This window comes from Rhinopithecus roxellana, chromosome 14 (genome assembly GCF_007565055.1).
Source record: "Rhinopithecus roxellana isolate Shanxi Qingling chromosome 14, ASM756505v1, whole genome shotgun sequence".
In the NCBI taxonomy this organism is placed as follows: Eukaryota; Metazoa; Chordata; class Mammalia; order Primates; family Cercopithecidae; genus Rhinopithecus; species Rhinopithecus roxellana.
The window spans coordinates 31,209,097-31,230,889 of NC_044562.1; the positions used below are offsets into that span (position 1 = coordinate 31,209,097).

At 54.9% G+C, this 21,793-nt stretch overlaps 1 protein-coding gene and 1 long non-coding RNA gene across 7 annotated transcripts; one reads left to right on the forward strand and one right to left on the reverse strand.

Moving 5' to 3' along the window:
• Window positions 1-414: 414 nt before the first annotated feature.
• LOC115893154 lies at window positions 415-3,975 on the forward strand. Its single transcript, XR_004053096.1, has 2 exons — window positions 415-546; window positions 1,038-3,975. It is a non-coding gene; the product is annotated as an uncharacterized LOC115893154 (long non-coding RNA).
• On the reverse strand, window positions 2,413-19,101 carry SLC11A1 (solute carrier family 11 member 1). 6 transcript variants are annotated; one of them, XM_010360223.2, is made up of 15 exons: window positions 18,487-19,101; window positions 17,768-17,901; window positions 16,520-16,642; window positions 15,618-15,737; window positions 14,160-14,266; window positions 13,665-13,735; window positions 13,265-13,332; window positions 12,941-13,096; window positions 10,499-10,657; window positions 8,613-8,702; window positions 8,383-8,502; window positions 6,500-6,649; window positions 5,121-5,194; window positions 4,525-4,678; window positions 2,413-4,385 (listed from the first exon to the last, which is right to left on the reverse strand). In XM_010360223.2, the coding sequence occupies exons 1-15, from the start codon at window positions 18,491-18,493 to the stop codon at window positions 4,275-4,277; spliced, it is 1,644 nt and encodes a 547-aa protein (XP_010358525.1). In that variant the 5' UTR covers window positions 18,494-19,101; the 3' UTR covers window positions 2,413-4,274. The 6 variants fall into 6 exon arrangements, 4 of the variants coding, with proteins under 4 accessions (XP_010358525.1, XP_030771940.1, XP_010358528.1 ...); XM_030916080.1 differs by lacking the exon at window positions 16,520-16,642 and having other exon boundaries at window positions 3,482-4,385; XR_004053095.1 differs by lacking the exon at window positions 2,413-4,385 and having other exon boundaries at window positions 4,611-4,678; window positions 6,500-6,689.
• Window positions 19,102-21,793: the final 2,692 nt, after the last annotated feature.

The window sequence follows — 21,793 nt, forward strand, 5'->3', positions numbered from 1 at the left end:
TTGAATAGGACGGTGGCCGCCCCCCGCAGCCCCTGGGCAAGGTTCCCCTGGTCTGTAGGGCGTGAAATTTCAACTCCCTGACCTGGGAAGTCCCCTGCCGACCTCTCCCCACGGCCCCACCCGGGGCCCCGCACGTCCACCCGCCGCGCACAGGCCACCACGCATTCCCGCCTGGAGAAGTTTTCGTATCCGCTGTTCTCTCCGCGTAGCCAAATTCTACCGACCTCGAGGAAATGCCACCTTCTCCAGGGGCCTTCCCCGGTCCCCTCCCCTGCCCGCGTTCGCCGGCCGCCCTGTGATGACTGGGGGTGCGGTGGGGGTCACTGGACTCGCTGCCCCCAGGAGCCCAGCACGGCGCCGCACGCGGTGGGCCCAAAGCCCGACCGTGGGGACCTCAAACCAGAGGCCCTCAAGGCTCGTTCCACCCGGCCTGTGGCGCAGTGCTAGGCACTTGGGAACGAAGGTCGCTGCCGTCTCGCGGGAAGCCCCTCCGTGGTGCGTGCCGTGGGTCTGCGGGTTGGTATTTTCACTCGTCGTTACTATTTTGTAAGTTCACCATTTAAAAACTAATAACGCCAAGCCCGACAAACACGCCTCGGCACTTCCTCCCCTCCCCCCTCTCCCGCGGGCCTCCGTGGCGGGGCGGGGCGGGCGCGTCCTGTCCCGTTCGGCCTCCGGGTGCGACGCGGCGCACGTCCGCCAGGCCCTGCCGAGGGGGAGCCGGGGAGGGGAGGGGAGGGGACGCCCCGCCCGGGGGCCGGGAGAGGAAGGGAGGGGAGCGGCGCCTGCCATTAGGTGCGACGACTTTGTGCCCTGAGGCTGGGAGCAGGGGGTGGGAGGGGACTGTCTGGGACTGATACCCCGGTCCCCGGGCTGGTTCCCTCGGCCCTCCTCCTGCTCCTGGATAGCCCACGGGGCGGCCACCATTGCGCTTCACCGTGATCGCCACGCGCTGCTGGCGCTCTCCCAGGCCTGCTCTGGCTGCGCCCCCTAACCTCATTTACCCCTTAGAACGGCCTCCTTATCCTATTTCACAGATGAGGAAACTGAGCTTCAAGAAAGGAAGCGACGTTCCCCGGGTCTACCGGCGAGGGCAAAGGCGGGATTCCAGCCTGGGAGCGGGACATCTGTCTCCCCTGCGGTCCGGCCCCCTGGGTGGGGCCTCAGCTTTATCTCCGGATGCGGGGCCCTCATGACCCCAAAAGGAAGCGTGTGGCGAGGGAATGGAGTCGTGGCCTCGCCCTTGGCCTGGGTTGGGTGGCGCGCCTTCCTCTCCCTCTGTGAAGGGGGCTGGAACCTGGCGGGCTGTCCCCCCACCCACCATTCCCGGACGGGCCATCCTGAGCTCTCGGGATTCCTCAGGAATGCCCCACCTCCTCCACCCCAACCTATCGCCACTTCAAGTCATTGCCCGTGCCGGTCTTTTCCCAGGAAGACCTAACTCCTCCTCCCATGCTCCCAAGGCAGCAGAGGCAGCCGCGCCTTCTGCCTGGAGCCCTGGACTTCTCTCCCCACGCCTCGGGGCAGGTAGTTACGGAGTGACTCGAGAGACCAGGATTGCGTGGGGGGAGGGGGTCCTTCGGGTGTCCTCACTCGGGGGGTTGTCTACACCCAGCTGCTCTCTATCTCTACAGGTGGAGCTCGCTTTATGGATTCTTATTTTTTGTCTGTTTTATCGATTCGCACCCCAGGAAAAATAAAATCATGGGGGCCACAAATCAGAAACGGGGAGGGGCAGAAACGGGATTCAGCAAGATGCTGTCTGGCACCTGTGGATTTGGAAGCCTCTCTCCCAACCCAGCCCCTTAGCTTCCCCATCTGCCAAACGGGGCTGGTAAAAGCCCATCCCAGGGGGATGGGGGGAGCGGTGCAGAAAGTCGGGGTGCGCTCAGCAGGCTCCTGGGGAGTGCCGAATGCAAAGGGAGCTTCCAGAAGAACAACTCTGCACCCCTCTTCCTGGAGGGTCGATTTGAGCCCGGGCTGGGAGAACCAGAGCTACAATGGTTGGAATGGGGGCAGCTCTAAGTAGACGCCTTCCAGTCTCCAAACGACTGACCTTGGCGCGACCTCATCACTAGCCCTTTGCCCAGGCCCTGGGTAGCCCCTTAGCCGACCCTCCGTGTCTTCTTGACCAACCTACCCATTCCTCTGCCGTCACCCCAGTCCTGCCCAAGATCTAAGACGTCCCCAGAAGGCTTCATGTCTTGGCAGATGTGCACAGACGTGCCCCCATGCTCCTGGCACTCTCATTATTCCTCCTGGACTGTCCTTTCAGCACTCCCCCCTACCCCTGACCCCCTTTCGGCAAGATTCAGTCCCCTTCCCAGGCCGGCCTCAGGGGCAGCGCCCTTCACCGCATCCTGCCACAGAGACTTGTTTGCACAGCTGTCTCCCGCCACTGGAGTGTAGGGCCCTTGAGAGCTGACATCTTTAATTCGGAACTTTGCCTCCCTCCCCCACTTGTAACACAGGGCCTGGCACAGGACTGGCAATGCCAAGTGAATTCACGAGAGGGGTGTGTAGGGGGTACAAATGGGGCACTTCCAGGAGGCTAAAGGATCTGGGAGATGCCTTTCTTCGCTACACGCCCCCCCATCTATCTTTTTCAGCTGGCATGGACTCATCTCCAGTGCCAACCCTAGAGGAGGCGGGCGGCCCTCTTGCCCAGCCCATGTACCCTCTGCAGCATTTGCCCAGGTCGCACAAGACCAGTCCCATCCCTTCTCTCCCTGAGGACCCACTCGCATCGTTGCCCTTTTAAGAAAGAGGAAATTCTTCTCATAAACAAGCGTCCGGACCTGAGCGCGGAGCCAGGCCGCCCGCCTTGCTGGGTCCCCGGGAAATCGGGGGTTCTTTCAGGTGCAACACCCGGCCCCGGTTCAACTCTGGGGAAAGGCCCGTTGGTCTCTCCTCGCTGCGGCTCTCCGCAGGTCCTGGGCTGGGGTCCGAGGGACCCGAGGCGGCTGGAGGAGGGACTTGGGGGAGCCTAGAAACAGCCTAGGGAGCGTCTGTAAAGTGCAGCCCCTGAATGGGGCGAAGGGGTGCTCAGTCGCTCCCTAAGGCAGAGGGGGCTCCCCGCCCACACAGCTTCCCCCGACCCACTCTCCCCAGAGGATTCTGGGGCCCCCAGGCGCGAGCCCCGAGCGCCAACCTTCCCCCGTCGTTCCGCCTGGCGGGGAGGGGGCGGGAGGGCCGGCGTCGGGACCGTCTCTGCCCCTAGGGGGAGCAGTCAGCGGAGAGGGAGCGATAACGGCGCGGCGTGGGAGTCGCGGCCGCCGGGTCCCCTGAGGAAACAGCAAATAACTTGGGCCTCAGAGGCACGGGCTCTTGGGTTCCTTATGACCTGGTGCCTGACGGAGAAAGAAGCGCGCCTCCGTTTTACTGTCTGGAAAATGGGTTGCAGGCGTAACAGAAAGGCTGCGGCGAATAGGAGCGGACCAGACCCTGGCGTACGGGTCTTCGGGATGCTTTAGAGACTTCGTGCCTTCCCGCTTCCCATTCCCTGCTCTTTTGGACGAGAAGGGAACTAGTATTTATGTAACTTTAATCAGGCCGGGTGCGGTGGCTCACGCCTCTAATTCCCAGGACTTTGGGAGGCGGAGGTGGGCGGGATCACTTGAATCCAGCAGTTCGAGACCAGTCTGGCCAGCATGGCAAACCCCGTCTCTACTAAAAATACAAAAATTAGCTGGGCGTGGTGGTGCGCACCACTCCCGGGGCTGAAGCACAAGAATCAATTGAACCCAGAAGGCGGAGGTTGCAATGAGTCAACATTGCGCCACTGCACTCCAGCCTGGGACACAGAGGGAGACCCTTTCCCTGTCTCAAACAAACAAACAAACAAACATTCATCAGACACTATTTCAAGCTCCAGTTTGGAGCCTGTCTCGTCCAAATCCCCAAGCCCTTACCCCACCCGTCCTTGGGCTGGCAGGTCACACCTGAAGGTGCTCAATAAATACCTTTTGAAATGTTTTTTGTTTGTTTTGTTTGTTTTTGTCCCCAGTGCCAGGCACTGTGTTAAAGTGCTCAACCTCCACAGCAACGGTGGTGGTGTCTCCATTTTACAGATGAGGACACTGAGACCCAGAGGTTAATCACATGGCTGTGCTAGGAAACAGCAGATCCCTAAAGCCCCCAGGTTGGCAGGTCTCAGGAACTGTCCCACTCCATCCTGCTCCCTGCATGCACCTCCTCCACATCCAGCAGGCCAGTCACGCCATGCATCCACTCCCAGCCATGCATCCACTCCCAGCCAGGCCCCGGGTGTAGGCCTAGCCAGAGGTCTCCCCTTTCTGATCCTCTTCAAGGAGCCCATACAGGAAGTGGTGGTGGGAGCTGTGGGCCAGAAAGGTGGCTCCATGGGCAAGGCAACAGGTCCAGACCTGGGGGAGGGGCGACCATGAGTTGGGGAGAGGCCAAGACCTCTGCGGAAGGCCCAATGTGTCCCCACAGACCCTCCCCATTGGTTGCCTCCCATCCTTGCCTCACCCATTCCCAAGGCATCCCCTGGCTCTACTGTACCAGGTAGGTGCTGAGACCCAGGTAGGCTGCGGCCAGCAGGGCTGCAAGGCCGAAGTAGGCAGGGTGGGGCAGACTGGGCAGGTAGCTGACCACGAAGTAGAGGTTGATGGCACAGACTAGTGCCATGATGCAGGAGGTGACGACCTTGCTCAGCCTGGGGGACACGAGAGAAGCTCAGGACTGGCTGGCTGCAGCTGGACCACCTGCATCTACTTCTCTTCATCTCCCAGTGCCCACACTGGGGGTGGAAGTGGATACACAAAGACCGCTTCTCTGGGCTGTGGGACCTGGAGCAGACAGACCCCCTCCCCACCTCCTGCCTCCTGGGCCCTCCAGGCTACACACTGGCGGGATTTGGCAAGAGCTGAGTCTGAGGTGAGAGTGAGGAGCTCAGGCTCTAGAAACAGCCCTCTGCCCTGGATTCCAATCTTGGTTCCCCAACTTGCTAGCTGTGTGACCCTGGGCAAGTTCCTTAGCCTCTCTGAGCCTCTGTGGCTTCACTGGCATAATGGGGAGAATTGTAGCTCGTACCTCTGGGTGGCTATGAGGATGAAATGTGGTGATGCAATCCAGCACTTGGGAAGGGGGGTACTCACGGGCCATTGGCAAAATCCTGCATGAGGGCGGGCATGCTGGTGAACGTGAGGATGGGCAGCACAGCGAATGGAAGCTGGGGAGAGCAGCAGGAGCCTAGGCTGAGGAATCCTGCCTCAGAATATGGCAAGGGTGGGGACAAGATGGGCGTGGCTTGTCACCCTCTGGGTGGGTGTAAGCTCAACTGCCCTAACCACAGTGAGCCTACTTCCCCGTCTCCTGCCTTCTCAGGTTGTGGACTCCAAGGCAGGAGAAAGTGTTTGGGGCTCTGGCATCAGGTTGCTTCGGTTTGAATCCCAGCTCTGCCACTAGTAACTTAACTGAGTGCATCAGTTTTCCCATCTGTAAAATGGGATAATGAGCCTGGGCAACATACATAATGAGCTTTTGTCTCTACTTAAAAAAAAAAAAAAAAAAAAAAAAAGGCTGGGTGCGGTGGCTCACGCCTGTAATCCCAGCAGTTTGGGAGGCCAAGGTGGGCGGATCACAAGGTCAGGAGATCAAGACCATCCTGGCTAACACGGTGAAACCCCGTCTCTAGTAAAAAAAATACAAAAAATTAGCCGGGCGTGGTGGCGGGAGCCTGTAGTCCCAGCTACTCAGGAGGCTGAGGCAGGAGAATGGCATGACCCCGGGAGGCGGAGCTTGCAGTGAGCCGAGATCGTGCCACTGCACTCCAGCCTGGGCGACAGAGCGAGACTCTGTCTCAAAAAAAAAAAAAAAAAAAAAAAAAATTAGACCTGCCACGGTGGCTCGCACCTGTAATCCCTGCACTTTGTGAGGTCGAGGCAGGTGGATCATCTGAGGTCAGGAGTTTGAGACCATCCTGGCCAACATGATGAAACCCTGTCTCTACTAAAAATACAAAAAATTAGCTGGGTGTGATGGTGGGCGCTTGTAATCTCAGTTACTTAGGAGGCTGAGGCAGAAGAATCACTTGAACCTGGGAGGCAGAGGTTGCAGTGAGCCGAGATCTCACCACTGCAATCCAGCCTGGGTAACAAGAGTGAAACTCCATCTCAAAAAAAAAAAAAAAAAAATTAGCTGGGTGTGATGGTGTGCACCTGTAGTCCCTGGTACTTAGGAGCCTGAGGTGGGAAGATTGCTAGAGCGTGGGAGGGCAAGCTGCAGTGAGCCATGATTGAACCACTGCACTCCAGCCTGGGTAACAGAGGGAGACCATCTGGGGCAGGGGGAGGGGGGGATAATGGTGATGCCTACCCTCCTGCCCCCAGGGTGGCTGTGGGGGCAATGGAAGCCTTGTAGGCAAGGTGTGCCTAGGACAGGGCCTGGCAGGCCCAGGCGAGGCTCAGCATGGGGGTTGCTGGAGGTCCCGTTTAGCTCAGCAGCGGGCAGGGCTGGTGGGTTTCGTGCATCTCACCAGCAGGCTCTGCAGCACGTTGAGCAGATCATTGAGGCCCGACAAGTCGCTCAGGTCCCGGAAGACAGCCACAAGCACGGTGGGCAGGATGGCACAGGAGCGGGTGAGGAGGACGCGGGCGAAGCGTGACCACCGCAGCCTGAGGAATCCCTGGGGTGGGGGTGAGCTCCTTGGTGGGGAGTAGACAGGACTGGGGATTCCAGAGGAGAGATCCTCTGTAGTCCCGCAACTGACTTATCCCTGGGGGCATGCTCTGTTTTTCCACTGTTGAATTGGGGGCAGCTCTGTCCCTAGGTGGCAAGAGGGGGTGGGTGGGGAGAAATGGGGGGCTCCCATCCCATAGCTGGCTGCTGAAGACTAAACAGTTTGGGGGAAAAGGCTTCTGTTAGTCCTGGGTCTGCAGCTTCTGGCTGCATCTGTTGGGATCTCAGTTTTCTCATCTGTAAAATGGGGCTTATAGTGTCGCCCTCTGGGCTACGTGAAGGAAACAAAAGCTGGGTGGGGTGGCTCACGTCTGTAATCCCAGCACTTTGGGAAGCCAAGGCGGGAAGATCACTTGAGCCCAGGAGTTCAAGACCAGCCTGGGAAACATAGGAAGACCACATCTCTACAAATAACTCTAAAAATTAGCCTGGTGTGGTAGCACGAGCCTGTGGTCCCAGCGACTTGGGAGGCTGAGGTTGAGGCTGCAGCGAGCTGTGATGGCGCCATTGCACTCCAGCCTGAGCAACAGAGTGAAATCCTGTCTCAAAAAAGAAAGAAATGCCGGGCGCGGTGGCTCAAGCCTGTAATCCCAGCACTTTGGGAGGCCGAGACGGGCGGATCACGAGGTCAGGAGATCGAGAGCATCCTGGCTAACAAGGTGAAACCCCGTCTCTACTAAAAAATACAAAAAACTAGCCGGGAGAGGTGGCGGGCGCCTGTAGTCCCAGCTACTCCGGAGGCTGAGGCAGCAGAATGGCGTAAACCCGGGAGGCGGAGCTTGCAGTGAGCTGAGGTCTGGCCACTGCACTCCAGCCCAGGCGACAGAGCGAGACTCCGTCTCAAAAAAAAAAAAAAAAAAGAAAGAAAGAAGTGGGGAGGGGGAAGAAAGAAAAGAAAAGGCCGGGAGCAGTGGCTCACGTGTGTAATCCCAGTACTTTGGGAAGCCGAGGCAGATGGATCATTTGAGGTCAGGAGTTCAAGACCAGCTTGGCCAACATGGTGAAACCCTGGCTCTACTAAAAATACAAAAATTAGCCGGGCGTGGTGGTGCATGCCTATAATCCCAGCTATGCGGGAGGCTGAGGCAGGAGAGCAGGAGAATGGCTTGAGCCTGGGAGGCAGAGGTTGCAGTGAGCCTAGATTGAGCCACTGCACTCCAGTCTGGGTGACAGAGTGAGATCCTATCTCAAAAAAAAAAAAAGAAAAGAAAAGAAAAGAAAAAAAGAAAAGGCCAGGCTCAGTGGCTCACACCTGTAATCCCAGCACTTTGGGAGGCCAAGGCGGGCCGATCACGAGGTCAAGAGCTTGAGACCAGCCTGGCCAACACAGTGAAACTCTGTCTCTACTAAAAATACAGAAATTAGCCAGGCGTGGTGACAAGTGCCTGAAATCCCAGCTACTCAGAAGGCTGAGGCAGGAGAAGCTTGAACCTAGGAGGGGGAGGTTGCAGTGAGCCGAGATCGCACCACTGCACTCCAGCCTGGGAGACAAGAGCGAGACTCCGTCTCAACAACACCAACGACAAAAAAAAAAAAAAAAGGAAGAAAAGAAAAGAAAAGAAAAAAGAAAAGAAAAGAAAAGAGAAAGGAACTACAAGGCCTGGCCCGGAGCCCTAGCCTCCAGTAGTGTGCCTGCTGTCCTTGGACCCCTTGCCCACCCGGGACCGCCCCCTGCCCCACCTCCATCACGAACTGTCCCGCGTAGGTGCCCGTCATGGTGGAGCTCTGCCCGGCCGCCAGGAGACCTATGGCCCAGATGTAGAGGGCCGCGGGGCCGAACAGGCAGCCCAGAATCACGCCCTGCAGGGACGGAGTGTGGTCGGACCGGTGGCCCCGCCCTAGGCCCCGCCCTTCGGTGGGCGGGGCGGGCGCCTCTCTGCGCCTCGCGCTCCCCGCCCACCCTCGCTCACCCCCTGGTAGATGTCCACGGCCACAGTGGCGTTGTTCATGGGGAAGATCTTGGCGTAGTCGTGGAGGCTGCTGTTGGCACAGATGTTGAACTGCGGGTACCAGGGCAGTAGAAGGAAGATACGAAGAGCACGCTTAGCCTTGGGAAACTGGGCTGCCTAGCCTTGACCAGGGTTCCAAAACTGGTGGCCCAAGGCTGAATGTGGCCAGACATATTTTGACTAACAAAATAAGTCGGGTTTGTTTTGTTTTGCTTTTATGTTTTGTAGCGATGGGGGTCTTGTCATGTTGCCCAGGCTGGTCTTGAACTCCCAGGCTCAAGCGAGCCACCTGCCTCAGCCTCCCAAAGTGCTGGGATTACAGGCATGAGCCACCGCGCCCGGCGGGTTTTTTTTTTCCTTTAATGTGGATTTGTTGCCAACATTTAAAATTGAGAAGGCCTGGCATGAGAACCCAGTTTCCAGCTTCTTTTTTGTTTTGTTTTTGTTTTTGTTTTTTGAGACATAGCCTCGCTCTTGTTGCCCAGGCTGGAGTGCAATGGCACAATCTCGGGTCACCGCAACCTCCGCCTCCTGGGTTCAAGTGATTCTCCTGCCTCAGCCTCCCGAGTAGCCAGGATTACAGGCATGCGCCGCCACTCCATCTAAGTTTGTATTTTTTTTTTAGTAGAGACGGGGTTTCTCCAGTTGGTCAGGCTGGTCTTGAACTCCCGACCTCAGGTGATCCGTCCACCTCGGCCTCCCAAAGTGCTGGGATTGCAGGGATGAGCCACCGCCCCCGGCCTGTTTCCAGCTTCTTTTATGTTCGTAAGAGCTGGCATCAGCACAGAGACAGCTGGCTGCCATGCCCTCCTCACACTGTCCACTTCTCACAGCTCTGCACCTGCCTGATCTTGAAGACAAGGGTTTGCAATCCTGATGTTTATCTCCCTCCTTGTACCAAGGAACAGAGTGAGACCCAGGGAGGAGTGTGACCTCCCAAGGTCACAGAGCAAGGCAGTGGCAGTGCCCAGGTCCTTGGAGGCCTGGCCACACCCACAGGGCTTAGCATTCAGGAAGCCCCCAACCCTGGCTGCAGTTGTTAGAGCCTCATGACTGAGATCCACTCAGAAGGGGAGGCAGACACAGGTCCCAGATCCCAGAGAGTCAGGGAGGAATTGCCTAGCTCCTTTTCCAGTATTAGCACAAATGTCACCTCTTCTAAGAGCCTTTCCTGACCAGCTGGGCTAATGCAGACCCTACTCCCATACCCCCAACTATGCTTCTTCACCCCCTTTATTTCTTCCCACTCTGCACTACCCTTCGGGATTCATTCCTGTCTGCTCACCTCGCTCTCCATTTAAGCTGCAGAGAACTGGGTCTTTGTAGCATTGACTGCTGTATCCCCAGAGTCTAGGATGTGCTTGGTACATAACAAATGCTCAGCCGGGCATGGTGGCTCACACCTGTAATCCCAGCACTTTGGGAGGACGAGGCAGGCCAATCACAAGGTCAGGAGATCGAGACCATCCTGGCTAACACGGCGAAACCCCGTCTCTACTAAAAGTACAAAAAATCAGCTGGGCATGGTGGTGGGCGTCTGTAGTCTCAGCTACTTGAGAGGCTGAAGCAGGAGAATGGTGTGAACCCAGGAGGCGAAGCTTGCAGTAAGCCGAGATCGCGCCACTGCACTCCAGCCTGGGCAACAGTGCAAGGCTCCGTCTCAAAAACAAACAAACAAACAAACAAGTGCTCGATTATTATTTGCTGAATGAATGATATCTGCCAACGGGGAAGATTATCAGGGCAGAGACTCAGAAGGGCTCAGCTGCATTGCCTAGGGTGCTCAGCAAGGCTTACAGGACTTAAGTACACGTGTGGCCTCAGGTGCAGGGGAAAGTGTGTCTCACCGCAGCCTGGTTGGTTTGCTGGTAGAAGGCCTGCCCAAAGACAGCCATGACAAAGAGGTTGATGATAAAGGAGACAGACAGGGCGATGGTGGCCTCTATCAGGAAGTACATGTTGGCTTCTCTGATGTCCACTCGGCGGGCTCGGTCTATCTCTCGAGACTACAAAGGTCAAAGGGAGAGGGAAGTGCCAAAGTCCCTCAGAGTCACCACAGTGTCCCCCACCCTCACACTTCTATGTTCTCCCCAAAGCCCAGTACCTTCTCAAGTCCCCTGCGTGGTCAGCCGATGGACTCCTACATCTCTGTTCTTGCCACAGAGGCCTGACTACTGCGAGCCACTTTGTGGGTGAAGCAAGGCTGGCCTTTGAGGTCCCTGGCTACCTCAGGTCCTGACACGCTCCTTCACTCACCTTTTTCCATCCTCAGACATGTCCAGCTTACTTTATTTTATTTTTTAGAGACAGGTCTTGTTCTGTCACCCAGGCTGGAGTGCTGTGGTGCAATGCATGGCTCACTGCATTCTCCAACTCATGGGCCCAAGTGAACCTCCTGCCCCAGCCTCCTGAGTAGCTGGGACCACAGACACACATCACCACAACCCGCTAATTTTTTAATTTTCTGTAGAGACAGGGTCTTGCTGAGGCTAGTCTTGAACTCCTGGGCTCAAGCATTCTCCTGTCTTGGCCTCCTCAAGTGCTGAGATTACAGGTGTGAGCCACTGTTAGGCTGTTAGGGACCCAAGCCTTGTTCATTTCTGCCCATGGCCTTTGCACTTGCTGTCCCTCTGCTTGTAGTATCTTTTCCCTGATCTGCTTCCCCAACTTTCAGTCATTCTCTATCGTATTTCTCTGTTTTGTTTACTTCAGAGTCCCTTTCACAATTATTATTATTATTATTATTATTATTATTATTATTTTAGAGGGTCTCGCTGTGTCACTCAGGTTGAAGTGCAGTGGTGAGATCTCAGCTCACTGCAGCCTCGACCTCTAGGACTCAAGCCTCAACCTCCTGACTAACTAGGACTACAGGTGTGCACAACACCCAACTAATTTATTTTATTTATTTTTTATTTTTTGTTGGTAGAGACAGGGTTTCACCATGTTGTCCAGGCTGATCTCAAACTCCTGGGCTCAAGTGATCCACCTGCTTCCCAAAGTGTTGGGATTACAGACGTCAGCCACCTCACCCAGCTCTACAGTTCTTTTTCTTTTTTTTCTTCCCTCCCCTCCCCTCCCCTCCCCCCTCCCCTCCCCCCCCTCCCTCCCTTTCTTTTCTTTTCTTTCCTTTTTTTTTTTTTTTTTTTTTTGAGGCGGAGTCTCGCTCTGTCGCTGGGACTGGAGTGCAGTGGCCAGATCTCAGCTCACTGCAAGCTCCGCCTCCCGGGTTTACGCCATTCTCCTGCCTCAGCCTCCCGAGTAGCTGGGACTACAGGCGCCCGCCACCTCGCCCCGCTAGTTTTTTTTGTATTTTTAGTAGAGACGGGGTTTCACCGTGTTAGCCAGGATGGTCTCGATCTCCTGACCTCGTGATCCGCCCGTCTCGGCCTCCCAAAGTGCTGGGATTACAGGCTTGAGCTACCGCGCCCGGCCTTTTTTTTTTTTTTTTTTTGAGATGGGAGTCTTGCTCTGTCACTCAGGCTGGAGTGCAATGGCACGATCCCCCCTCACTGCAACTTCCGCCTACTGGCTTCAAGCAATTCTCCTGCCTCAGCCTCCCGAGTAGCTGGGATTACAGGCAGGCGCCGCCACTCCCGGCTAATTTTTTCTATTTTTAGTAGAGACAGGATTTCACCATGTTGGCCAGGCTGGTCTCAAACTCCTGACCTCGTGATCCGCCCGCCTCGGCCTCCCGAAGTGCTGGGATTACAGGCGTGAAACACCGCGCCCGGCCTATAATTATTTCCTTTCTTTGTTTACTTGCTTGTCGTCCGTCTGCCCCACTAGCACGGAAACTCTAGAAGGGCAGGGGCCTTGACTGTCTTTCTCCCAGCGCACAGTAGACACTTTTTTTTTTTTTTTTTTTTTTGAGACAGTCTCGCTGTTGCCAGGTTGGAGAGGTGCAGTGGCGGTGCAGTGGCGCGATCTCGGCTCACCGCAACCTCTGCCTCCCGGTTCAAGCGATTCTCCTGCGTCAGCCTCCCGAGTAGCTGGGACTACAGGCGCGCGCAACCAGGCCCAGCTAGTTTTTGTATTTTTAGTAGAGACGGGGTTTCGCCATGTTGGCCAGGATGGTCTCGATCTCTTGACCTCGTGATCCGCCCGCCTCGGCCCCCCAAAGTGCTGGGATTACAGGCGTGAGCCACCGCGTCCCGCCTGATCCTCAATTATTACAGGCTCCGAAAATCCTGACAGAAGGAGCCAGAGGGGAGGGGCTCCAGGCTTGGAGGCGGGGCCAGCATGGCTCCGACTGAGTGGGGGTCTCCTTTGCCCTCCCCGCTGCTCACCTTGACCAGGGCCGAGTGCAGGTAGATGTTGTGGGGCATGATGATGGCGCCAACAATGCCCACCGCCTGCAGCAGCTCGGGGTGGCCGCAGCCCGGGCACGAGGGCAGGAGCAGGCCCCGAAGAAGCGCTCCCTGCTCAGGACGCGCCACCACATACTGCAGGGAGGAGCCTGGTCAGGACAAGCCCCGCCCCTCGCAACCACGCCGCGGTCACCATTTCTCAGCCTCCATCCCACCCCACCCCCACGCAGCTAGCGGCCGGAGGGAAGGGAGAGGAATAATCTTGGGGGGGTCTGCAGGGGGGTTGCAGCACTGGCTTCCTACCTCGTAGCCAAAGGTCAAGGCCATAATGGTTATAAGGAGTCCAAAAAAAGCTTCCAGCTTCCGCAACCCTACAGAGCAGAACAAACAAACCAAACAAACCAACGAAAAAAATCTGTAACATCAACAATTCGTAATGGGTAATACTACGAGCGCTTCCAGGCACAGTGCCAAGTACTTAACATTTGTTACCTCACTCAGTCTTCACAACCACTCTCTGATGTCTGTGCTATTATTTCCCCATGTTACAGGTGAAGAAAGGGATGTCCAAGTAACTTGCTAGAGGCCACCCAGGGAGAGTGAGGGAGCTCAGGTGCGCTCAGGCAGTTCGATGTCAGAGCCCTTCTCCCAGTACAGCACCCTCACCACCACCACTGCCCTATGAGATGGGGTGTGCACCCACCATAGTTATCGAGGAAGAGGAAGAAGAAGGTGTCCACGATGGTGATGAGGACGCCACCCCAGAGTGGGATTCTGAAACCAGAGTGACCCGGGTCAGCCCAGCCTGGTCCAGGGGTCTGTAACTCCTACGTAGCCTCAGGGCTGGAGACAAGAATCTGGCCTCCTGAGAGCAGGACCCTAAGTGCCCCCAGACAGCTAGGGCAAGGGGAGTGGGAGTGTGGCATAGAACAGTCGAGGCTGGGCAGAGCTAGAGGAGAGACCTGGCACCCGGCGCAGCAGGGAGTTTGGGGCTGCAATCCCAAAGTCCTGCATGACTCACATCTGTGTTACTTTAGACAAATCACTTTACATTCTGGAAAATAGGGCAGCAGCCCTGCTTCAGAGGGGACAGCAGGATAAAATAAACTCTGGGACGGACTCGTTGAGGTGGGGGACGGGAAGTAGCAGCAGCTGTTCTCGGCCTGGCCTGAAGAGTTGGGGTACACTGGGGCAGTACCGTCCAGCTGAGAGCAGATTGAATGCAATGGCCGTGCCGATGACTTCCTGCATGTCGGAGCCCACAATGGCCAGTTCGATGGTCAGCCAGAGGAGTGTGCGGGGCACCTATGGGGAGGAGATAATCCTTCATTAGGGGTGGGCCGGTTATTTGTCTGTGGTCTCAGACTACATTTACAAGACAGTCTTGCCAATTGGCTTCCTATATTATGTAGGAAGAGCTTACAGCAGATGGAAAGGCAGAGATAAACTTTTTTTTTTTTTTTTGAGATGGAATTTCGCTCTTGTTGCCCAGCCTGGAGTGCAATGGCACGGTCTCAGCTCACCACACCCTCTCCCTCCCAGGTTCAAGTGATTCTCTTGCCTCAGCCTCCCAAGTAGCTGGGATTACAGGCATGCATCACCATGCCCGGCTAGTTTTGTATTTTTAGTAGAGACGGGATTTCTCCATGTTGGTCAGGCTGGTCTCAAACTCCCGACCTCAGATGATCCACCCGCCTCGGCCTCCCAAAGTGCTGGGATTACAGGCGTGAGCCACCTCCCCTGGCTGAGATAAACCACTTTTTCCCCTGCTTCTTGTGGTATTTCTGGCAGTGGCACCAGGCAACCTGGGCTCTGGCAGCACTAGTGGCCATTTCATCAGCGTCAATAATGCTTCCAGGAGCTCAGCAGCAAAGGATGGCTCTGGGGCTTGTGCCAGGGGTGTAGCAGCTTTCTGATCTTTGGGTAACACCCGCTCCCCTTGCCCCCCAAGCCCTCCCAAACCTTTCGATCCCTGCATTCAATACCTTTGAAATGTCTAGTGCTATAATTTCTGTTTTCCAGACTGGACACTCACAACAGCCAAGTCCCTAGGGTCCACCCCAGCCAATGACCATTCCTGAGCTGATGCCTCCCATTTTTTGTCTTGGGCAAGTCACTTTCCCAAATTTTAATTGCCCCTTCTATGAAATGGCATGCCTCTCATGTCCCTCTAGACTGTGTGCTATCAGTTTGAGCCTCAGTCTTTTCATCTATCAAATGGAATTGGGGCGGGGTGCAGTGGCTCATGCCTGTAATCCCAGCACTTTGGGAGACTGGGGTGGGTGGATCATCTGAGGTCAGGAGTTTGAGACCAGCCTGGCCAACATGGTGAAACCCCGTCTCTACTAAAAATACAAAAATTAGCCGATCATGGTGGTGGGTGCCTGTAATCCCAGCTACTCGAGAGGCTGAGGCAGGAAAATCGCTTGAACCTGGGAGGTAGAGGTTGCAGTGAGTTGAGATCCCATCACTGCACTCCTGACTGGGCGACGGAGCAAGACTCCGACTGAAAAACAAACAAACAACAACAACAACAACAAAAATAGACTTGGGACGCCCCATGTGAGATGATGTGTTTATCTGATCGTGGAAGCTGGAAATGGCTGCTTGGGGTTTGGGGCCAGTGGTTCTCCCTGTCCAGGCCCCCCAAGCTCACCTTAGGGTAGTAGAGATGGCAGACTTCACCCAAGTCCTTGCCTGTCACCACGCCCAGACGTGCAGCCAGTCGCTGGCAGAGCAAGCCCAACACCGTGGCCCAGAGCAGCACCCAGAGAAGCTGTGAGGAGGCAGGGAGAGGCCTTCAACCAGAGAGGCCAGCCTCAGAAAGTCCCTGAGTTCGTGGTACCCTCCAACCAAGGACACTCCTTGGGGAGGGGGTGGGAGAGATGGAGTCCCATCCTGGCAGGGTGCTGGTAGTTCACGCCTGTAATCCCAGCCCTTTAAAAGGCTAAGGTGGGAGGATTGCTTGAGTCCAGGAGTTCAAGACCAGCCTGAGCAACATAGTGAGACCCCCCATCTCTAAATAAAAAAATAAATTACGCCAGGCGAGGTGGCTCACACCTGTAATCCCAGCACTTTGCGAGATGGGTGGATCACTTGAGGTCAGGAGTTCAAGACCAGTCTGGCCCACATAGTGAAACCCCGTCTCTACTAAAAATACAAAAATTAGCCAGGCATGGTGGCGGGCACTACTTGGGAGGCTGAGGCAGGAGAATCACTTGAACCCAGGAGGCAGAGGTTGCAGTGAACCAAGATTGTGCCACTGCACTCTAGCCTGGGTGACAGAGTGAGACTTCATCTCAAAAAAATAAAATTAAATAAGTAAATAGTTTTTTTTTGTTTTTTTTTTTTTAAAGAGAGGAGTCCAGTCCCCTACCCCCCACACAAATGCCCCACCTTCTGTCTGGCAGGGTTGCCCTGGGGACCCTTTTCGGACCCATTTGAACTTAACACCAGCTCCCAGGCCACACTGGAGAAACATGGCCAGCAGGGCCTTCAACACTTAGCCTGGTCACCTCCCTTTCGAACGTGTCCCCACTCAGGTCCCGACTTAGTTACTTTGAATCCCGCCACGGCGCCAGCCTGAAGATCTGACTCGATGTTTCCTGGGTCCAGGAAAGCAATGCTCATGAGGAAACCAGGACCAGTGAAGGCCCATAGCTTCCGCAGGCTGAAGGTGCCCTGTGGGGAGTGGGAGGAGTAGAGTGAGGGGGTCCTGGGTATAGGGATGGTGGCAGCTTACCTTGGCCATCCCCTAGAGGAGCCCCAACAGGCCCGTCAGCCCAGCCCTGCCCTCCATGGCCTATTCCTGGGTCTGCCACCCAGGGGATGGGGAGGGCATGGGTGGAGGAAGCAGCATGCTCTGATGAGTCACAGAGGATCTGCTTTCAGGATCTGCTAAGCTGAGCAGCCGGCTTGCACCTGAACTGCCTGCCCCTCTTAAGCCCTGACTTGTCAGGTCCTCAGAGACCCCACAGGGGGCTGTCTAAGAGGGTGAGGGGGCCAAGCCTCCCTGACCCAGCTCCTCCCTCCCCAGCTCCTTTTCCGACCACAGGGCCTCCTCTCTGTGGTCCACTGAGGCTATGATCCCCCACCCTGTTCCAGGGCATGGCCTATTGGCTTAGAAATCTGCTAAAGATATTGGAGGCTGGGAGCAGTGGTTAGCGTCTGTAATCCCAGCACTTTGGAAGGCCGAGGTGGGTGGATTACTTGAACTCAGGAGTTTGAGACCAGCCTGGCCAACATGGTGAAAACCTGTCTTTACTAAAAATACAAAAATTAGCCTGGCATGGTGGTGCATGCCTGTAATCCCAGCTACTCAGGAGGCTGAGGCGGGAGAATCGCTTAAACTCGGGAGGCAGAGGTTGCAGTTAGCTGAGATCGTGCCACTGCACTCCAGCCTGGGCTACAGAGAAAGACTCCATCTCCAAAAAAAGAGAAGATACTGGAAATGCAGGTGACAACATCCTAGATGCTAGATGCCAGCCTGCAGCCTCCTTCACTTCTCCCTATGCCCTTTCCTAAATGCTAAAACATGTCCTCAAGGCTCCAATCCCAATTCCCCCCAGGCCTCTTTTCCTTCATAGGAAAGCTGAGATTAATTGAGAACTTTTAGACAAATAAAGCACCCCAGCTAAGCACTGGGGACAGAAGCAGGAAGGGGCAGTTGCCACTGTTCACCACTGCTGCTCAAACTTGGAAGGGACTTGTCACCCATGATCATAAGGAGACCCCATTCTCCAGCCCATGGGATCCCATAGGATCCTGTCAATCTTGCAAGCCCCCAGGAAGTTTCCAGCATCCCACCGGTTTTGTGTCTGGGATGGGGATCTTCTCACTCAGGTAGGTCTCCCTGGGAGGCACTTGCTGTGGCCCTGGGCTGGTTGGGCTGGAGATGGAGCCATAGCTGGACCTGCTCAGCCTTTGGGGACCCTTGTCACCTGTTGGGGTACATGAAGCATGGTGAGTGTCCTGCCTCTTTCTGGTGGCCCAGAGTTAAGCCCACCTGCTCCCTTGCTTCCTCCTCCCGGAAAAGTGGAGAAACTAAGGTCCCTGGCCCCCGTCTTGGGTCCATCACCTCCACCTCTCAACCAAACATTCCAGATGTGTGGGACGCGGCAGCTTCAGAATTACTGTCCTCTCATGTGAGGACAGATGCCCAGAGGCAGATCTCCTGCCACAGACAATGCAGAGAGACCCTAGGCTCGAAGACGGGCAAGCTCAGGCCACATGTCTGCCCCTTGGCCGGACCCCTCACCTTCTCCGGCAGCCCAGAAAGCTCCAGGGGCTTTGATCCACAGACTTCAGACAAAGGAAAAGTAGACCCCTTAGGGGTGTGAAGGACCCCACCCCAGTGAGATTGAGTCTGATGTTCAGAACTGTGTTCTAGACCAGGACTCTCACGGGAGACCAGAGGCTTCCACAGGGGACCAAGGGCTTTCTTGCTTCCTTAAGTCTCCACCAGCCTAGTGACCTCCTCCACTCTACCCCCCAGTCAGGCTCTGTCCCCAGGGGCCACTACTCACCTGTCATTGGAATGTCGAATTCAGGTACTCTGGGAGTGTGAGCAGTGCTCTGGGCAGCTCCTCAGCCTGCACCCCGTCTCTGGGCACTGGTGCAAGTGGGTGTGCGAGCCCACGCCCTGTTACCCATCCGCAGCTGAGCGCCCTGCCTCTTACATCAACATTCGCTTCACATCGGCCGATTCACACACACACATAACATGGGGCGTTGTGAAACATTTTCCAAAGGCAGAAGTGGCCAGCCCTGGCGGAAGGGTCTGGTTACCCATGGAGTGGACCTTTGTTCCCCTCCCAGCCTGCCCTGTGCCCCACAATACATCTGTTTCCCTTCCAGGCACCCTGTGTTCTGTGCCTCCCAAGTTAGCTCTGATTTCAGATGCTTCTTGCCCCTTGTGTGTTCATGGCAATACCCCACGACCACACCCCCCTCTGCCACACACACACACATGCACACACATACACACACACATACACACACACATATACACAGAGTCAGGTCTTTCTTCTCCTCTTCTATCTGGAGTTCCAAGGCTCATTGGCCTAATGCGAGTCTTCATGTCCTCAAAGGCCTCAGTTTCCCTTTGAGGGCCTCAGAGGAAAGGCACCGCAGAAGGGACATGAATTAAAGATTCAGGCCCAGGATGTCCCCAGAAGATGGGGCACTGGGATCTGGTCCTGGTTCAACCACTGATTTACTTGAGATTGTCACCAGATCATATCACCTCTCAGAGTTGTTTATTCTATTCTGCGCCCTTCCCTTTTTTTTTTTTTTTTTTTTGATTTTTTTAGAGACAAGGTCTCGCTCTGTCACCCAGGCTAGAGTGAAGTGTGAAGTGCAGTGGTGCCATCACAGTTCACTGCAGCCTCAAACTCTTTTTTTTTTTTTTTTGAGACAGAGTCTCACTCTGTTGCCCAGGCTGGAGTGCAGCGGCACAGTCTCGGCTCACTAAAAGCTCTACCTGCCGGGTTCACGCCATTCTCCTGCCTCAGCCTCCGGAGTAGCTGGGACTACAGGCAACCACCACCACGCCCGGCCAATTTTTTGTATTATTAGTAGAGACAGGGTTTCACCATGTTAGCCAGGATGGTCTCAGTCTCCTGACCTCGTGATCCACCGGCCTCGGCCTCCCAAAGTACTGGAATTACAGGCGTGAGCTACCATGCTGGCCTTTTTTTTTTTTTTTTTCGAGAGAGTCTCACTCTGTCGCCCAGACTGGAGTGCAGTGGCATAATCTCAGCTCACTGCAACCTCTGCCCTCCATATTTAAGCAATTCTCCTGCCTCAGCCTCCTGAATAGCTGGGACTACAGGCATGCGCCACCATACCCGGCTGCTTTTTGTATGTGTGTATCAATTTTTTATTTATCTCGAGAGGGAGTCTTGCTCTGTCACCCAGGCTGGAGTGCAATGGCGCAACCTTGGCTCACCGCAACCTCTGCCTCTTGGCTTCAAGCAATTCTCCTGCCTCAGCCTCCTGAGGAGCTGGGATTACAGGCACCCGCCAACCACACCCAGCCAATTTTTGTATTTTTTAGTAGAGACGGGGTTTCACCACTTTGGCCAGGCTGGTCTCAAACTCCTGACCTCATGATCCGCCCACCTCAGCCTTCCAAAGTGCTGGGATTACAGGCGTGAGCTACGGCCCAGCCTTTCTTTTCTTTTCTTTTCTTTTGTTTTCTTTTCTTTTTATTTTTTGAGACAGAGTCTCACTCTGTCATCCAGTCTGGAGTGCAGTGGCAGGATGATGGCTCACGGTAGCCTTGAACTCCCAGGCTCAGCCTCCTGAGTAGCTGGAACCACAGGTGCATGCCACCAACCCTGGCTAATTTTTGTATTTTTTGTAGAGGCAGGTTTTTGCCATATTGCCTACTCTGGTCTCAAACTCCTGGGCTCAAGTGATCTGCCTGCCTCGGCCTCCCAAAGTGCTGGGATTACAGGCTTGAGCCACCGTGCCTGACCCAGTCAAAAACTTAGATGAAGTTTGGAAGGCTAGGGTGGGAGAGGAAGTCAATTTTCTGGCTCCTCATTGATGGAAGAGGCTGGAGGAACTAGAGAGGTGTGGGAGGAGGGATGAATGATGGGTCCAGAGAGGAGACAGCAGCATTGTGGTTTGTCATTCACTGTGCAATCCTATTGCTCATGGTACTGTCACCATCCCTTGCCTCAGAGGTTTGCACGTATTTCCTAATCACTGCTTTAGGCTCGTGTGGGGATGACTGGAGTTGAGGCTGGGATGTCTTCCTTTTTGCATATTTTGTGGGATCTTTCCTATAGTTAGGAACTCAGTAAGTGTAATTGATTAGCCATTGATTAATACGCTGCACAACCTCTAACTTTTTTTTTTTTTTTTTTTTTTTTTTTTTGAGACGGAGTCTCGCTCTGTTGCCCGGGCTGGAGTGCAGTGGCCGGTTCTCAGCTCACTGCAAGCTCCGCCTCCCGGGTTTATGCCATTTTCCTGCCTCAGCCTCCGAGTAGCTGGGACTACAGGCGCCCACCACCTCGCCCGGCTAGTTTTTTGTGTTTTTTAGTAGAGACGGGGTTTCACCGTGTTAGCCAGGATGGTCTCGATCTCCTGACCTCGTGATCCGCCCGTCTCGGCCTCCCAAAGTGCTGGGATTACAGGCTTGAGCCACCGCGCCCGGCCACAACCTCTAACTTAAGAGGCAAAACAGTGTAATAGTTAAGAGCAGAGGTCCTAGGCTACGTATCAGAGAGCAGGAAGCTACGTGAAGAGTTACAGAAATCTGCAAGGGCATCTCCTTGGGTCTGGAGCTGTTGCTGAATACTAAACCTTGCATGGGTGGGGTGATAGTTCATGAAGTCTAATTCACTCAAAATTCCATATATAGCTAAATATAAAGCTATAGAATGTTTAGGAAAAGACCTAGGGAAAATATTTAGGATCTAGGGCTAGAAGAAGACTTAATAGACTTGATATGAAAACCATGATCCATAAAGGGAAAATTTGATAAATTGGACCTCATCAAAATTAAAAACTAAGTAAAGGCCAGGGGCAGTGGCTCATGCATATAATCCCAGCACTTTGGGAGGCTGATGTGGGCAGATTACCTGAGGTCGGGAGTTCAAGACCAGCCTGACCAAAATGAAGAAACCCCATCTCTACTAACAATACAAAGAGAGGGGAGGTTGCGGTGAACTGAGCTGGTGACATAGAACTCTAGCCCAGGCAGCAAGAGTAAAACTCGGTCTCAAAAAAAAAAAAAATTAAAAGCTTTTGCTTGGTGAAAGACTCTGCTATGAAGATGAAAAGACAAGATATAAACTTGGATGACATATTTGCAAGTTACAT